Consider the following 17,847-nt stretch of genomic DNA (forward strand, 5'->3'; position numbering starts at 1 on the left):
CTTAGCTTAAAATATTGCAAGAAAATGCGTGTGACATACTAAAGGCTACTGCTGTTGGAGAGCTGAGATTCTGGTTTGGCCTCAAACCAGGAGTGCAGAAGCCAAATAGCTGAAGTAATTTTTAAAATACAGCTTAATATAAGGTATGTTCTGAGGAGTTGCCTGCTGTACTTTTGGAATGGTACTTTAGATGAGCCAGACAGTTTTTCCTGGTTCTCATCCTAGAGCTGTAATATTTTGGGAACTGATTGATGGTTCTTCTGATGCTCTATTCTTTTCCTTTCTGCTGTTTCAGAAAGTAACTTGTTCTGTTGTAGTTGGGGGTGGGGGATCACAAATGCTGTCCTTTGCTTGATCTGAATTGCAAGGTTCATATGAAGACTGCACGTTTTTTGTTTACTGCTCTTTAGCATTCCTAAGGCTGAGTCTTTCAGATGGCACCTACCAACTTGTGGTAGTCTGTCAGGGTAGTAGTGTTCACGAACTTTGAGCTCTGTCTATTCTTGTTCATTTCCTTTAGAAGGCAACCTGATAAAATTTTGAAGCTAGCCGTCACTTATGGTGAGGTTGGTCTAGGTGAAAGCCAAAGAAGCCTTCCGATCTAATTTTTTCTATTATTCTCTGTGGTTGGTAACATCTGTGTTATAGCTCACTAAGTGGTTTCGAAGGCTTCCATTTTAGCTACTTTTCTTGATTGCTTTTTCCTTTTTATTGGGCCTGCCGTGTAATTACTTGTTCCCGTACTTTGAAGGTATAAACTTCCAGTTCTCTAACTTGTAGAACTCATGACAAAAGATAGTAGGTCTGTTAAGGATACTTGCTGGGCAGTATTCTTCCTGTGCATCCTGATCAAGGTCAGTTTTCAGAGAATTTTCTCATAATTTCATGCAAAGTAGACAGTAGAAAGAACTCATCTCCTTAAAGTAACCAGGAAGACTAAGGCAATTCACTGAAATAATTGAATAAAACATTGCATTGATAATTAAAAATATAAATATGGTTTTGATCAGCAAACTCATGGAGTCTACGTGCAGTATTGAAACTACAGTAGTAGGCAAAACTCTAGCTTGGCACAGTAACAAAAGACTCAGACTTGTGTCAAATCCTGTTATGACAGTTGATTCATTGTTAAATTTGGACGTGTAGACTGCATAAAATGCCTGTTTTTCATTGAGTTCACAATCTTGCAGGCACATCTTTTTCTGCAAAATACAATGTTCCAGTGCACAGCAAAGGGGAGGGTGAGGTGGAGGAGCACAAAGAAGGCAAGGTTTAATCCCATCCCTTTTTTGTGATTACCTCTGCCATGTCTTCAGTCACTTGGATTTCTGAGCATATGGATCTTCAGGAGAAGTGAGTTGGAGTGATTGTTTGAGGTGATCCCAGATCTTTTTTGATGATGATGTCTTGTTTTACAAGCTTTCATGCTGCTGGGCTAAGTAAACTAACAATAGTTTCCATTAATGCTTGACCTGGCAATGTGTATGTTCTGCCTCTTCAGAGGGAAGGCCAACATTACTAACAAAACAGTGCCGACATCACTTTTATACTAGTGATGCTTTTGGCAGTTGAAGAACAAGTCTTTGCCATGTTGGCTGATGCTCTGTTAAAATAAACAGACAGAAAAAAACAAGGAAGGAAAAAACCAAAAGCCAATACCTTCAAGTGTTTGGATGTTCATAGAAAGGAAAAACACGGAATTACGTACCAGTACTGAAAATGATGCACTGTGGAGTACTTTTTTTTTTTCCCGCATCCCATTTTTCATGAAGAGACTTTTTTTAAAAAAAAGACAAGATCTGATTTTTAAAAGTATATTCTAGCAGTAAAAAGTCTTGGAGATTAAGGCTCTCTAAAATCAGTGTGTTCTGACATACCAGCCTCACAGGTGTGTCTATGAATGCACATGCATACACACACGTGTTATTTTCTTAAGCAAGACTCAGCAAGGACCCATTCCTTCCTTGTAGTATCCCTGGGAATAGTGGCAGGGTTCAAGTGCACAGCCTCTTGCTCCTCTAGTATTTGCTCAGAGGTAACTGCCAGTGAGCAAAGCTAGACTGGGTTGCGGGGGAGAGTTCAATGACCCTTTGGCATCTTTGGCTAGACCAACTTTTCGGAGTATTTTTTTCCCCTGTCATACGCTGCTAGGCTGGCACAAAGGGTGAGGTTCTCTTCTCAATAAAGCTCCAAGGCTGTGGGCCTGTGTGTGTTGTGGGTAATCTAATGACCACCCAGCAGTGGAAAGTAGTAAGTTTAGGGAAGTTTTCAGGAAGACACCGGAGGGAATCTAGCAATCCAATTAATGCAAGGAATACTTTGATCTGAGAAGTGACATTGGCTTTACAGTGGGGAAAGATGAAGGATTTTTAAATAATAATGTCAATTTGGTGTTTTGGAAGGGGGAGGGGGGGAAGGGTCTCTTAGACATTATGCCTCCATAAACTGAAATGCTGTCTTTTTTTCCTTTCTCATCCAGCGTGGATGTTCTGGTGTGACACCCGTAACTTGCTACCCTTGCCTGTGGCTTTGTTGCTGGTGAGAGAGGACCGAGGGGAGGGCGGGTGTTGTTGTAGCTTGACTTGAGCTGGCAAGCGGGGTGTGCTGCAGTCTGTGCTGCGGCGTCCTGGAGGTTCACTGTCCCGAGAAAAACCTGGTGTGCCGGGAGCCTGCTGCAGGTCACCGTCTCTCCGTACCCCGTTCAGTAGCGGGCTCCAGCGGTCAAAGCCCGGCTGGCTGCGTGTAGCTGGAGCGCGGGGTGGGGGGCGATGTGTCTGGGCTGCTCCTGCCTTTAAAAATTTTACTCGGAGGGAAAACCGATACCGGGTTTGGCCCTGAGCTCTTCTTAGACCTGAAAGTGTAGTAAGTGACTGATGGATGCCTTGGGGAAGGGGCCGGCTGGCAGGGCTGGTGCTGCATCCCGGGGGCACCCCCTTTCTCAGGGCAGTCGGTGGGGCTGGGAGCGGCCCAAGGCGGAGGTCTGCGGTCTCAGCTTCTCTCTAGGAGCCGGTCCCCGTGGGCTCCCCCTCGGCACGTTCTTCATGCCTTGACTCCGCAGTAAGAGAAGATTACTAGGGGAGGATATAAAAGCAGGTAGGAGGTGCGCGGCCCGGGCCTGGGGGGATGCGCACAGCTGGGGACAGATGTGCCCACGGTCCCGGTGTCCCATCTCGGGGCTGGGCCCGGCTGCCCGCCTCTCGCTGCGAGCCGGCCTTTGTGTGCGGCGCTTCCCAGTGCTGTCCGGTTACAGCCAGCCTCAGTGCAGGAACGGCGTACTCGTGTGTCTGTACCCGTAGCCACCATCTCTGTAACGGCGGGCGAAGCCGGCCCCTTGTGCCGCGGTTTTCGGGCTGTTTTCAGGGGCACGAATCTGTTTTCTGGAGGAACGACGGAGGGCCTGAGCCGCTGCTTCCCCTTTTATTGGCGCATCTCACGTTTAGGGTTGGTTAGTTTGTTTGTTTTTTTCCCAGCAGGTTTTTCAGCGGCGGTCCGAGCGGCTCGGAGCCCGGAGGTCCCCGCAGAGGGTCTCTCCGCGGGGGGTGGGGGCTGTGGGGGCGCCGGGCGCGCCGAGCCGAGCGGCCGGACCCTGCCGCGCTGCCGGCCCCACAGCGCTCCCTAGCGGTCGCGGCGGGGCGCGGGCGGGCCGGGCTCTCCCCGCGGCTCCGGGCGGGCTGCGTGTCCCTCTCATTCCCCCCCGCCGCCGCAAAACCTGCACCGCTACGGAAGGGTGGGGGGCGGCCGCCCCTGCCCGGTTCGGGGGGGGGGGGGGGGGGGGGGGCGGGCGGTGCCGCCGGCGGCGGGCAGCGCGGCCTGGCGCTGGCAGCGGCCACCAGGTGGCGGGGCAGAGTCACCGCGGGCAGCAGGCGGCGGGGGCACGGGCACGGCCCGGGGCCGCGCGGCGCTGAGCTGTGGCGAGCGGGCTCAGTAGCCGTGTCCCGCGCAAGCACTGCCTCTCTTCGGGCAGCATCCTCGGGAGTCGGGGGAAAGTGGCCGCCGCAGGTTGAGGTTTTTCATAGTGGAAGCTTAAAACTCCGGAGTGCGGCTTCAGCAGAGTATCCGAGGGAAGATCTTGCGGAGGGCGAGAAGGTCGAGTCCTCGTTGCCTTGACAGTGGTGATGGGAGTTCAGTATGGACGGTGCTGAGTGAGCAAAGTGGGCAGAATACGAGGAATTTGCACAATTTGGGGTCCTCATTTCCCCTATGAGGCGTTAAAGTTCTGAACAGTTGATTTGGATTTTTACTCTTAAGGAGCTTGTTTTGCTAGAAGCAGGGTTCTGACTGCACGCAGTTTGATAGCCAGTGAAAACCAGAACTGCTTTGGTCAAGAACAGCTCGTGCCTGCGTGTACTGGTAGTTACAAACAGCTGGATCTACATCTGACCAAACCTAACAGGGTTAGCGGGGACTGGGTCAGGGGAAGGGGCGCTGCTGCCCTGCTATAATCAACAAGGATGCAGACTCTGCTGGCATATGGCAGCTGTGAAATGGTACTGAGCTAGGCAGAGCTTGCCACTGACCTTATGTATGGGCTTCCACGGGGGGATTGATGGAAGTAGCTAATAGCATTAAGGTTGCTTTTTCTGGCACCAAGTCTGCCTGTTTTGCTTTTATCTATGATGGTGAATATCTCGCTATGGATTGATTCTGCAGATTTCTGGTTTGGGGTTTCCTATTTCATTTCTAAGTTAAAAGCTGAATAGAAAATGTTTAGAGCTAGGCTTCTGGGGACAAGTTGTCATCAGGGGCTTGCCTGATCTCTGCAAGCCAGCTGTGTACCTCTGACTAGAGGAGTGACTTGCTTCTCCAAGCCCACAGGCTCCACGGGAGGGAAGCATTAGAGGGAAAGGCAGAAAAAGCTTCAAAGCTGCCAGGACTGGGTTACATTCAGCTGAGGCTGCAGTGTCGGTAATGTAGTGCACTGGAACAGAGTTTGCTCAGGTACAGTGCACTCAAGGCATTCTTAATTGTTGTGGTTGAGTAACTCTGAAATTGTGAGATGCTTGGGAGGAAAATATATCTGGTCTATACCTGTACTTACACTTTGTATTTTTCTTGTTTAACTTTCTAGTTGTGAATAGGGAGCTTCTTCTGTCTTAGCGTGACTGTAGAAGTTAATCCTATGTATAAGGATCCCTCTGGGGGCAGGGTTGGTGTGGGTGATGTTGAGCCTTCCTGCAGCAAGACTGAGGACTTTCTGGTTATGCAAGCATTGTGCTGTCCTGATTCCTATTTTTTTTTTCTTTTGTGTAGCGTGCTGTATGGGAAGTTTAAAAATATGCGTGACCTCTTTGGTTTCACTTGAACAATACGTACATGGTCAAATGATAGTGTTTTTGTTGTTTTGGATTTCTTTAAAAAGCTGCATTGCTATTTTAGGCATCTATTTCTAGTGCTGATATCAGGTGGCAGTTTCATAAGTAGGTGCAAAAGCGAAGAAAACCAGAAAAAGTTGGTTTTGTGGGTTTAGAGGAGTGTTTGTAGCAAAAATGGATAATTTCTTTCGTGCTTGTTGTATGGAGATACACAAGTGTGTTATAAGTAGTTGAGTTATGACACAATAGTGGCCTTGAAGAAAAAAGCAGCCACTTAACGTGAATGAAGGGAGTTTGAAGTCACCATGAGTAACCACTTGCTTTAAAAACAAAGATGTGCTATGCGGAATGCCTTTTAATTCTAGTAAAAACTTACTTTCATCCATGAACTGCAATTTGAGACTGAAAACTCTGACTTTCTTCTAATTCAAGTTGGCAAGAAAATAGAGACAAATGATAAAACAGAATTAAGACATTGTTCCAATTTCTTCAGATACCTTTGCTGTGCAGTTGAACAAAGGTTCAGGTTCCTCAGAAATCATAATCTAGCTACTCTTCTTAAGACCAGTAGGAATTTCTGGGGTTTGAGCGCTTTTTAGGAGCTGTTGAACGAAACATAAAAATATCTGAATCTAAAATCATTTTAGGGTTAGTCTGTGCAGTTCCAGGTAATAGATAATGATTTTTTTTCTCCAGTAGTTTTTTTTTTTTCTTCCCCTCGTTACCTTTGGCTTTGTTAAAGGTGCTGTATTGATCTTTTGTGTGTTCTGTGGATCTCATCTTTTCTTCCAGTGTGGTGTGCTAGAAGAAAATTTATTTCCATTCTCTATAGAGGCAGCCGTAGGTCCGATGAATTATGCATGCTTGATAGCCATTGCCTTCATCTACACATTTTGCACTTCCCTCATGCTTGGAAGTTGATTGCCAACTGTATTTTTTTGTGTTGGGGGTGGAGTGGGTGGGGAAGGGAGAACACCTGACAGATTTACTGTTTGCTAGTTTATTAAAGCAAAGGGAGATGTGTGAGAAAGGACAGAGAGAAGAATACAGGAGAAGTGCGGAAGGGCGATTGGATGCACTTAGAAGCCAAGAGAACAAAGCAGAGGAACAGAAAAGGTGCTACCAAGTTCCTTCACAGTAAGGGAACTGAGGAGTTTGAGTAATCCTGTGAAGTCAGAGTGCCGTTAGGTGCTGTGCCTAATGCCTTTTAGCTACCAGAATTCTCTTAGTCCATTGAATTGATTCTTTTGTTTATTTTGTGTGTGTGTGGGGGGGGGGGAGGTTGGTTGGTTTAATAGCTTCCCTTTTAGAGTTTGGCTTAATGCTGGCCACTGGAAGAAACTGCTTTATGAGAGGGAAGGACATTTACAGAGGCTAACCTTAGTGCAGGAGGTTCGTTGTGTTGGGCCGCTTCTGTGATTAGTGGAGAGAAAGGCAGGGACTGAGCCTTAGGCTGGGTGCTATCCTCTAGACGTCTGATCTTTCCTAACGCTAAAGAGAACTCTGAGAAAGACCATATCCAATATGTACATTACTTTCAGTACTATTACAAGCAGAGTTTTCTTCTTTTTAACCACTTGCTTATCTTGAAGGGTTCATTTCAATGGACCAAACGCTGTCACAGGTGACAAATTCATGACTTAACCGTATTTTTTATTAAGCAAAGTAATTGGCTAATGCTATATCTGTGTCAACACCTCTTTGCTCCAAGGCACAAATGATTCAGTCACTTCTCAAATAAACTTCAAGTAACAAGTTAAATGTTAATTGTACTTGCTGTTGTATGTCTCAATATGGTAGCTTTGATTATAATTTAGTTCTGGTTTTTTTTTTTTCTGATGTTCTTTCTGCCTGCCTGCTTATCTTCTTCGGAATGTGGTTCTTCAACTGTTCTGATAAACTTCTGACACAAGTAAATACAGTCTGTTTGTGTATCTATTTACTGAGCATGCCCTCTGCTTGGCAGTTTGCAAAGAGTCTTGAATCAGACACGCCACACAAGTAACTGTAGACTGGGAAAGGGAACTCCTACTGCTGTGATGGTTGTCATTAGAGAACACAATTAGCCAGGAAAGTGGCCTAAATATTATCTTCCTTATCTGCTTTTCTTATTCCTTCCCTGACTTTAACAACAGAATATCCAGATAGACAATAAGGACAAAATTGCATGTTTGGGGGTTGTGGGGTTTTTTGCTAGTATTTCCTGTCTGGTGTTTTCTGCAAGACCTTATCGTGATAGTGAATTTGGTGGGTGGGTGTATCTAAGGAAGGGGAAAGCTGCCTTCCCTCTCTGCCGGTCGCTCTTTTCTGCCTTCACTTACATTGTTCATGTGGTGTAGCAGGTAATAGTTTTTGGTTTTCCATCAGATCCAGTACAAAAGAGAAGGCAAGAACTTGTGGGCAGGATGAAGTAGGAGGCAATTAGTTGGAGCCCATTGTGAAATACAATAGTGGAATATGTGTAATGGAGTGAGAGGAAAAGAACGTTATTTAACTTGACATGTTAGCTGTGTTTGTGCTTTTTATTAAAACCTGTGAAATTCAGTTGTTGAGTGGAAGGCCTGTTGCCATGAATGCCTGAGCAGGTTTGAATCTTTGGACTTAGATCAGTATGTATGTACCAGTAGGGGTCACCACAAATGTTTAATGCGATATTGAACTGGTCACTGAAGGAGAAAGTAATAAACTTTGATTATCTTCCTTCTTCCCTGGGCATCTTGGAAAGAAGAACTCTTAGTTCTTATAACTTGATAAATTGATATTCAGAAGCCAGAATTACAGAGACTTTTTGGAATACGCTTGGAGCTCATCTTCCTTACTTCTGATACATCTTTCAGTGAATGATATGAAGCATTAGCTGTTATTAACAACAGCTGAAATGCAGATAGGTCAATAAACTAGTTTTGTGTCTGTCCTCCCCACTCAAAACACCTCCTTGCTCTCTCTTCCTCACTGTTCTCTGAAGAGGATTGAAAATAGCACTGTATTGTTTGGAGCTCACACAGAGTGCTGCTGTCCTAAAAAATCCTCATGCTTGCTGTGACAGTCAGTTGTGATTGTGGAAACACAGGTGTAGGCTGATTTTTTGCTTTTAACCACTGCACTGTGTAACCCATCTCCACTGAAGGGCAGCTGCCTTACTGGTTAAGCCAAGGGCTGCTGGTTCGGTACAGAACTGCAATGCTCCTAACAGGAGAATTTGCATGGCTTTTGTGTGGCTACAGAATGCACACTGCACAGTTCAGGGCTGTGTGAGTTGCTTTGGAAGGAGCTACTCTAGCACTGCCAGCTTAACCCTTTTCAGTGGGGTAAGCTGAGCCACATAACTATCTTGGCTAATGTAACTTTTACCTCTGGTACTTTAGGTTAAAGTATTTCTCTAGTACATTGTATTTGAAGCGTGAATTAAGAAGGGAGTCGTTACAGGCTGGAAGTTTTTGCTCACATACGTGAAGGTGAGAGATTGAGAGTCTGAAACTTCTGATTTTTTTTTCTCCCTTTTTTCCTCTTTTTCCAAAAGCTGTCGTCATAAGACAGTGATGTCATGGTATTGGGTTATGAATCGAAGTGCTGTTGTTCCAAGGGAGGTGGCAGGCCTTTTGCAGCTGCTCATTGTAGGTTTAATTTGTTAATCCTTTCCTTTGTATAGTTTGTTTTGGATTTTGGGGTTTTTTTTAGAAAAATCTGGCATTTCCAGAAACGCTCTGTTTTTCAGATGTTGTATTAAATGTACCAAAAAAATAACATCTGCTGTTACCTTTCGTTTGGGTATTTTTAGCCCATAATTCCTTTATCCTCTTCACTCCCTCATGCGGTTTCTGACCCTTCGGTCTTTATTGCCTTGCTCTGCTTGCTGTTTTCTCTGACTATTTCTCCCTGTTCCTTCCCTGCTTTCACTTGCCTTTTTATTTCTGTTCTCTTCTTATCTCTTTTAGTTCAGTGACGTGTTTTTTGATTTTCAAATCTGTACTTGGATTGTTTTCCTATGATTCTGTTACTAAATATTTAATTTCATGATAAATACATTTCTCAGTCTCGTTAATAATAGCATGTATAAAAATAATATCTCTTCCTCTGTGAGATGCAGTAATAATCTTCCAAACCTCTATTTTGGTCTCCCAAGTAATTTCAGTAGCTTTTACTTACCTGATTAGAGCAATTAATTTCAAGAAAATGATAATTACTGGTTGCGGAACTGAAGTCCCAATCTCTGGTTTAGAAGAGAGGCGTTTCAGCACATCTTGCAACTTTGTCACATTCTGTACTCCTTACTGATAAGGTAAGAAATGAAAATACATTCAGTCTCTGAAGAAAATGCTTTGTCAGAAGCAGCTAATTTCAGAATTGCTTGCTGTTGTCACATAGCCAGATAAGAAAATTGAAGGTTGTGACTGTCAGTCTTTTCTGAAATAAAACATTGCTGAACACAATCAATCTAGAAGAATACAAAAATAAATACAGGGTAAGAGCTGTGTAAGACTTAAATGTTCACAGTAAAAATAATCAAGTATAGGATTAGTGCTGTCTTCCAGCGCCTGTTAAAGGAACTAATACTTAATGTTGGGGTGTTGTTGACTTGAACTAATGTGGCGTAATCATTCATGGTGGGCCACTGATGAGCATTCACTACAGGGAGAAAAAGGTGTATTATCAGTAGCTCAACATGGCAAGATATTAGTTTGCTACCTGCGGTGTTATTTTGTTGCTGCTGGTTTCCCATCAAACCTCCTAAAGCACTTATGCTGCGTTCTGTGAACATACAAGTTTGGGTAGGTTGCACAGCACCATGAAAGTTACCTGCATGAGAACAGATTATGCACAAAATGCTTGTCAGGTCCTAAAGTTCAAGTTTCAGCAGCAAGTTACACCCTTTTTCCTTCTGCACACGCAGCACCTGTGTTGTGCTGCTCATGAGAGGTTGTGCTGCAATAGCTCTAGTCCTGGTGGTCCAGCATCTGAATGATTGGACCTGGTGGAGTGCCCTTCCCATTGACAGCAGTGGGTTTGTGAAGGGCTTTATCCTGGTTGAAACAGTAGAGTATCTCTCTTTAGCAAGATCTCACCTCTCAGAGCATCTGGCCTAATTGAAGAGAGTCAGGATGGCAAAGTGCTGCTCCCTCGATGGGGGGATGTTGGGCATGGCAGAGAAACCCAGTCTCTGGTCTCTGCAGCTTGCTTTATTTAGAGCATCGAAGGTCATGTTGTAATTGCTGTACTCGCAGTACCAAAAGGGGTTGGTTACTCCTGTCTGGATTTGTGCTTGTTTGATGTTTGAGTGCTGCATCATTCTACTTGCCTCCATTTTACAACAGGCTGACATTAAAAATAAGATGCTAGCCTCATGGAGCCCAAAGCTTTCTGGTCCTCAACTGCTGCCTGAGTGCACACTGCTCTCTGGAATCTGAAAGAAAGGAAAAGTCTGGGGGAAGAGAGCTGTAGAGTTAAAAACTCTTCCTGTCTTGCTAATGGCTACAACTACATTGTTGTAAATCTTTATCTTACTCCTTCAATACAAATGTCACCAAATGCCCAAGGAATGTCGGCTGTAATTTAGTTTCATAAAGTTCCTGTATTACTGAGGAGTGTCTGGTCTCCAAGAAGAGCTGTAACTGGTTTCTGTTAGCCCACACCTAGTGATGAGCCTCAGTTTGGAGGTTTGGGCAGGGTGCAGATTTGTTTTGGAATTGGCCTGTGAAGGTTTTGGATGGCCTTTCTCAATAAGAAGGCTTGTGAGTCCTGCTTCATGCTGCATTTGTCTGTTGAAACTTATTTACCCTTAACTGTGAGGTTCCACTTCATGGATTATGTGACTGGCAACTGAATAGTACTCTCTGAAGTTTTCTTGTGCATGCATAGGTTTAAAAAATGCCAACACAACCGTACACATCTGTGTTGGGGGGAGGATTCCTTCCCCTCCAGTCTAGATGAATGTCTGTAAATCCTTCATTATTAATTTTGTATTCAGCTGATGTAACATGCAAACTAAATTGACAATCCCTTGCAGCAAAAAATGCTGAGCTGCTGTTACTGTGCTGTGTCAGTCCATGTTAATCAGGCTCCTTGTTAATCAGAGATTCTGCTGGTTTGGGTTTCACAGGTGCCTGCAGTGACGGAAAGGAGCACTCACTGTAGACCAGGATAATAGAACATAGCCAGGGTAGAGAGATGCCTTACCTGTGGAAGTAAAAGTGGTAGATACTAGGCTTGTCTCCTGTAGCCTTAATCTGATTTTACTGATGTTCACAATCAAAAAGCAGTTACCAGTAAATATTCTAATTTATAATACAAATTCAGTACCAATGCTTATAATTAGTTCTTTCCCCCAAGATAACTTAGTTTTTTCAAAATGTTTCTTTGTCCTGATACTGACATAGTTCCACAGCCTGAACATGCTTCGAGTACATCTGTTATTCTGTGTGATTAAAGGATAGAAGTTCAGTGATTTGCAACAAGTGGAATGTAAAGCACTTGCTCGTAGGTGGTTCTTGGAGAATGACTCCCGGTAGCTGCTCCTTCTTGCTTGTGGTGGCTTCCAGGTGTTCCTGATGTGTTCTTAAATAACGTTTGCTCTTGAGATTTGAATTCATGTCTCTCTAGAAGTCAAGGTGGTTGTATTTGATAGTTTGAAAACTGCCTCTTCTGGGTAATTAACTCAGAATTAACCAAGCAGAGTTTTACAAAGTCTCAGAACTATGTGATGTACTTTCTTTGAAAGAAAGCAACTGGGCCAGTTCTTGGAAGAAAATTCTTTTACGTTATTAAACACTTTAAGTTGTTATTTCTTGTGCAGGGTCTTCTCAAGCTGCTGGTTGCTGACAGGTAGGAGCGTACTGTAGGGAAGCTGCATTTATCTCCCTGCTTTTTGGGTTCTCCCCCAGGCCTCTGCCTCTGGCCTTGCCTGGAGGTGGTGTCAGAGGCTAGGCAGGTGTTTCATACCCAATAAGATCTTTCCTGTACGTGTTTCTTGATCTTTCACACAGGGAGGATTTGCTTTTTGACAGTATGTGTCATAGTGCCAAGATGAAAATAAAAATCAACAGTAAAACAGGCTGATTTTGTGCAATTGTCCTGCTTACCTTTGTGCAACTGTGAAAGCCTTACAGTGCGTATCACTTGGTGATGACTGTGTAGGATGTCTAAGAATATTCCTTAGATGTTCAATTAGGATGTTAATAGCTAAAGACACTTTTTTGAAGTGCTTAATGGTGCACTGAAATAAAGCTATCTTCTTGAACTGTACTTCATTACGTCTGCTCAAAATATGAGGATAACAAAGGTACAGCAGTGATTTCTGCTGCTAGTATTTGGGAATGAGACATTTCCCAACTTGGCATCCATGCACTTGTCTTTCACTTCTGCGCTTTGGTTTTCATTATGGTGCAGATGTCTTTGCTTTTTACCATTTCTCATTGTCAGTTTTATTTCCCGTGATAATCCAGCGTGTATTGCTTCACTGATGACTTCTAAAGAGTATTTTCTGAAGTCGGATTTGTTTTTTCTGTGCTGCTGTTGCTGACCAGCAGCCTTGAAAAACACTTTGGCAAAGTACTCCATAAAGGTTGATTTTAAAATGGGGGTGAGGGGGAACAAAGCATTAAAAAAAAAAAAAAGTTAAGTTACAATGTCAATGGTATGTAGGGCATCTCCTGTAACACACATTACAACTTCACATAGATATTTTTTTTTCTGATTTTGAACCCCCTATAGTAGTAGTCTTAGACACTTGGTGTATGATCACAGATCGAACTTTGGAAATCCTGAGTGCTGGCTTACATGAATCTTGGATCAGTATTTTAGTAAGTTTTTTAGCCCTTAAATATTGGAAGGATTACATGTTTATAACTTCAAAGCTTCCAGAAAAGCTTGAATGTTTGGTATATTTTCTGCTTTATCAAGCACTCATGCGCATCATAATTCTTAGTTTGTTGCATCACATCAAAATTGACATGGTTACCATCAGGGTTTTTATGTCTGTAGTCTAAATGTTGGTTTGTGCTTTATTTTCTGCTTTTTCCTATGGTAAATTGTGGATTACTTAAGCTGTCTCTTTTTTTAAAGTCCTATAGTGTTTTATTTAAGTCCTATAGTCTATTTAAGTCCTCTGTAGTATGTGGGAAATGAACCTGCTAAATGTTTACTCCATGAAGGTATGGCAGCTCACTCAGTGATGTGTGACATGCTGAGGAATTCGGGCTCAAGTGCTGCACTTCATCGAGACTGACATAAACAGTAAATTCTGTTGGCTGAATGCCAGATTCATTCAGTTACCAGGCTAAATCTAAACTTGCGCTGATGTATTTTTTTTTTAATTAAAAGCAAGACTGTCAAGGAGTACTGCAAATCAAGTATCATGAAATGTGCTCCCTCCTCCCCTTTGGGCATAAGTGCTATGGCCAGGGGAGAACCTAGGTACCCTGATGCTATCATGCATGAAATCTTGTTGTTTTTTGTTTCAATAAATGCTGGAACTTACCCGTATCTGACATCCTAGTGTACCCACAGTGATAATTCATCTGTGCACAATCTGTCACTTTATATAAGAGCCAGAATGGTTCAGGACAAAGGAAGGAAAGCATAGCTTGGTGCTGAATTCTTGAATGTGACAGGAGAAGAAAGAAGATCCTTGTACTTCAAGCTTTTTTCGGTTGCAGCTAGAGGCTATTTTTCAAGGCAGTAAAAATGTTCGATCATGTAGTTAATCCAGTTGACGTACAATTTCTTTGTGGTTTCTATTACCTGTAAGTTGTTAACCTACACATAACTGAGCAATACTTTTAATTACTTGAATACACTGTAACCAGAATTGTCAAATTTATGGGAATGTTTACGAGGAAAATCGGTTATTGGGATACCTGCCTCTGGAGCAGTTAATGTTTTAAGATTTAATTTGGTTTCTGGTAACTGACAACGCAAATCCTTCGCTGTTTCACATGGCTGTGATAAATGAAACTGGTAGGACTCCTCTGGGGCACAAAACCCCCACATAAAAAGGTGATGAACTGGAATTAGGTGCTTTTAGATCAGTGGTGTAGAAACCATTTTACTTGGCATAACTGGAGAATTAGCATCAAATTAAGCCTGTGAGTGTTGCCCTACTGTAAAGTCATCACCGTAATTGGGGCTGAAGCATGAGGGAGGGTGATTAGTGTTACCAGAGGTGGAGCTACCTATGGCTTCTCTTCTTGGGCTCAGCAGTGCGCTTGCTTCTCTGCAGAATGAAGCAGCTGAATATATCCAGTAGTCCTGCATCATACATGCATATATATTTGTCTCTCACTTTAAAACGGACTCTGACAAGACTTCTTTTAATAAGCAGGGCAAACTACAAGGGCTTTAGCATAAGCTCATGGGGAGGATGCTGGAAGGATAACTTTTTACAGTATCTTTTGATTTGTTTGTGGGCATGAATTGATAGTACGGTTAGTTATCTGTCATTAATTATATTCAGTGCTTACATTGGTGTCTCTAGACATTTATTCCCCTCTATGCCCCCCCCCCATGTCATCTAACATTTAATGATCCTTCTGGCTATAAAGGAAACCCAGATTTGAGACATATCAGCATTGGAAGCTGAGTGATGTATTGGTCAGATGTGCACAACTTTTACTGGACCTTGTTTCTAAGTGGCTTAACACAGCCCCTAGCATGATGGAGCTTCTGTTCGGAGGGTGTCTTGGAATAGGAAAGGAGAAAGTAAAGACTGTCCATGGGAAAGGTTAATGGCACTGCTTTCTTCCCTTTCCCGCTCCAACATATTGCAATGTGTTTTCATTGTTTCGGGCATACTGGAAAACACTTGTGACCAGTGCATGTGCTTGTATGCACAACAGTTACGGAGAAAGATTGTCTTCCTAGCTGATGTCAGCTGCGCAGCCTTACAGAGGGGCATACAGGCAACAGAGATGGCAAGGATGTTAAAGAGGATTAAGAGAAGGGCAGCTTAAAATCCAAAGCAGTCAGCTCTGTTGGTGCAGTTCTGTGGGATACAGACTCAGCTGAGCCTGACTGCCACAGGTCAGCCGTGTAGTTTATAGAACAGCCAAGGGAGATTGTAGGATATGTGGTTGTAGGATATGTGATACGTAAGATAATGTAACCAGGATTCTTTAGAGATTACTGGTGTACTAAATCTCTGACTACGAAAGGATATGTAAAGATGCCACTCAAATTGTAATTTCTGTCTCGGTTCAGCTTTTTGAAATTGGTTTTGAGCATTTCTGTAGTCAGCTTGATGATTTGGCTCTTTAAAATAAGCAAGATTCCTCATTACAAGTAATATTTCATCTAGAATAATGAAACTGTTAAATAATACTGGGTTAAAATTTCTCATCTTAATAGTCGTTAATTGCTGTAATGGATGATCCCTTTGCTGCTACCTTATTGTTCCTTGAAAGCCTGTTGAAAGTCTCCTTCCTTCTACAAATCATTTCCCTTCCCCACCCCCTCTCATTTTATATTTGGTTGTACCATGTTAGTCTCCACTTGAAGCCTTCAAGAGTAGCTCTGCTTTCAGAGCACGCATCTCTCTCAGGGCTGTTATACCTCTGTGCTTCTTCTCTGAGAACCAAGATCCTGGAGTACAACTGCTCCACCATCTGAGTGGTCCCACCTCCATGATTTTTTTGGTGGGAGTGAGAAGAGAATGCTCAAATGAGCCATGACTGTTACCCGTTTCCATGCTGTGTTAAGATGGACTTGAGGTAATGAGAGAAACATTTATTGTAGAGTGTAACTTGTCTGTTTCAATCTCCCTGGTGTGCTTTAAAAGGAACGTGATGCTTTGTCCTTGTAAGTCAGGTGTACCAGGCTCTGGGAAGACCCATTTGGAAATATTCTGCCCTGCTTCACAGTTAGTAGCTCTGATGCCTATTTTAAATTAACTGAATTCCCTTTTGACTTTGGGAATGGAGAACTAATCCCACCGCAGCCCTTACTGCCAGGAAGAAAAAAAACCAATTATTGTGTTATTTCTTTTTGTTTGCTTCCTTTCTACTTCTTAACCAAAATATTCCCTTTGTGTGATGGGTAGACTTGGTTCTACTAAGAAGCATTGGCTCTACCCCTCCCTCACCCAGGCCAGGCTGGTTTGTTTTTTTTTATCGTGTAATACCTGCTTTGCTTCTCTTGCCATCAGTCACGTCTTCAGTGCCTTGGCAAGGTACAACAGAGGTGCAGCTGCATAGTAGATGGCCGTGCTCTGAGCCAACTCGTTTGGCCCTTCTATTTGGTTTCTTTCCTGTATAGTCTTACAAGGCAAATCTGCCTGAGGAACTGACATGCTTTAGCAGTTAGCAGTAAGCCCACGTAACATTTGCTAGGTTTGATTTCTGGTTTTGTCTGCATTTTTGTGGTCTCCGTCTGATAGAAGAGTGTAACATCAATGCCCATGCTGTCTTGTGTGGTGGGAGCTCCTGCACGCATGCTGCAAGTATCTGGCCGTTCCCACGGTGAGGGGGTATCTCTGGCTCTCCAGCTCCTGTGTAGACTAGGGAAGTGAATCTCGTTCACTTCTCTACAATGTGCTGTGGGCAAGTCAATTTTTATTCTCACTGAAAAGCTTTCACAGTGATAGAGAAGAGTATGTTTACATCGAAGCAGTGTTGGATAATGACCCCTATGCAAGTACGCTTCTAGTTAGATGGTAGATGTACTACAGTGCACCAAAAATTCCTTATGGCGATTGGTGTTTCTATGGGGAAGAATACACAGTATTTGATTGAATTTTGGCTTGATACATGATGAGTTGATCTTTATCTGGTCTGCAGAAGAGACTAACCAGATGCATGTCTGTAACTGCCGTCACCAGTTCTTCTTATAATAGTAGTTGGGGATACGATTTCCCCGTGTAAAATGTGTTTTGACAAATTGGGTACTGTTGATTCTGTGTCTAATTACAGTTGTCATTAAGCACTAGAACTTTGATTTGAGAAACAATACAACTCATCTGCCTTTTCTCTATGCAGAATTGGCTACCTGTAGTGATTAACAAGCTTCAGAAAAAGTGAGAGCAGACTGAATCAGCTTGAGAGTTGGCAAATTTGGCGCTGCTGAATGAAGATGCATTTGTTTGAGGTTTGAAAACCTAATCATGAAGATTTTAATCTCTCTTGATGCTTTATGTAACAGCACACCATGTGATCTCAGAATCTGTAGTGTCATCACTGTTCGCCCTTCTTGTTTTTGTTAATCATGACCAACCACAATTAAACTCCTCAAACTTTGAATGGAAGCGAGTGGATAATCTTTAACGGGTGAGGCTTTGTGATTCTTGAAAGTGCTGCAGAGTTCAGGACCTGTGGTTAATAGTGGAATGCTAATGCTAATCTTACGGCTGCCAAGGACTGAGAGGTATTTCTTCCAACCTTCTATCTGGGGGAAACTAATCAGTGGGTACTAAATAGATACATCAATGAAAGTGACACTTCTTCAGAAACAAGGCTCTGACCAAATAACCATGAAAGTGTTATTCTTGGACCTGGAACAGCATCTAAAGAGGTATTTATAAAATTTTTAATTTTTAGATGCTTGATTTACT

The 17,847-nt window shown here is 43.1% G+C and overlaps 1 protein-coding gene across 3 annotated transcripts in view; it reads left to right on the top strand.

Annotated features, from left to right (window-relative positions):
• The window catches only part of TSC22D1 (TSC22 domain family member 1), a 95,838-nt gene that overhangs the window by 62,680 nt on the left and 15,311 nt on the right, over positions 1-17,847 (top strand). Inside the window, exon 1 of one of the 3 annotated variants that reach the window (XM_055701513.1) lies at positions 4,067-4,086. The exons of 1 other annotated variant lie outside the window; for it this stretch is intronic. Coding sequence is in view for 1 of the 2 variants with exons in the window: in XM_027815671.2 (XP_027671472.2) it covers positions 17,722-17,807 (86 nt within the window). In the remaining variant the exon portion in view is untranslated. Of the gene's footprint in view, positions 1-4,066; positions 4,087-17,297; positions 17,808-17,847 lie in introns of those variants that run through there. One more of the 3 variants, XM_027815671.2, reaches the window with a different exon arrangement.

Source organism: Falco cherrug, chromosome 2 (genome assembly GCF_023634085.1).
Source record: "Falco cherrug isolate bFalChe1 chromosome 2, bFalChe1.pri, whole genome shotgun sequence".
Taxonomy (NCBI): domain Eukaryota; kingdom Metazoa; phylum Chordata; class Aves; order Falconiformes; family Falconidae; genus Falco; species Falco cherrug.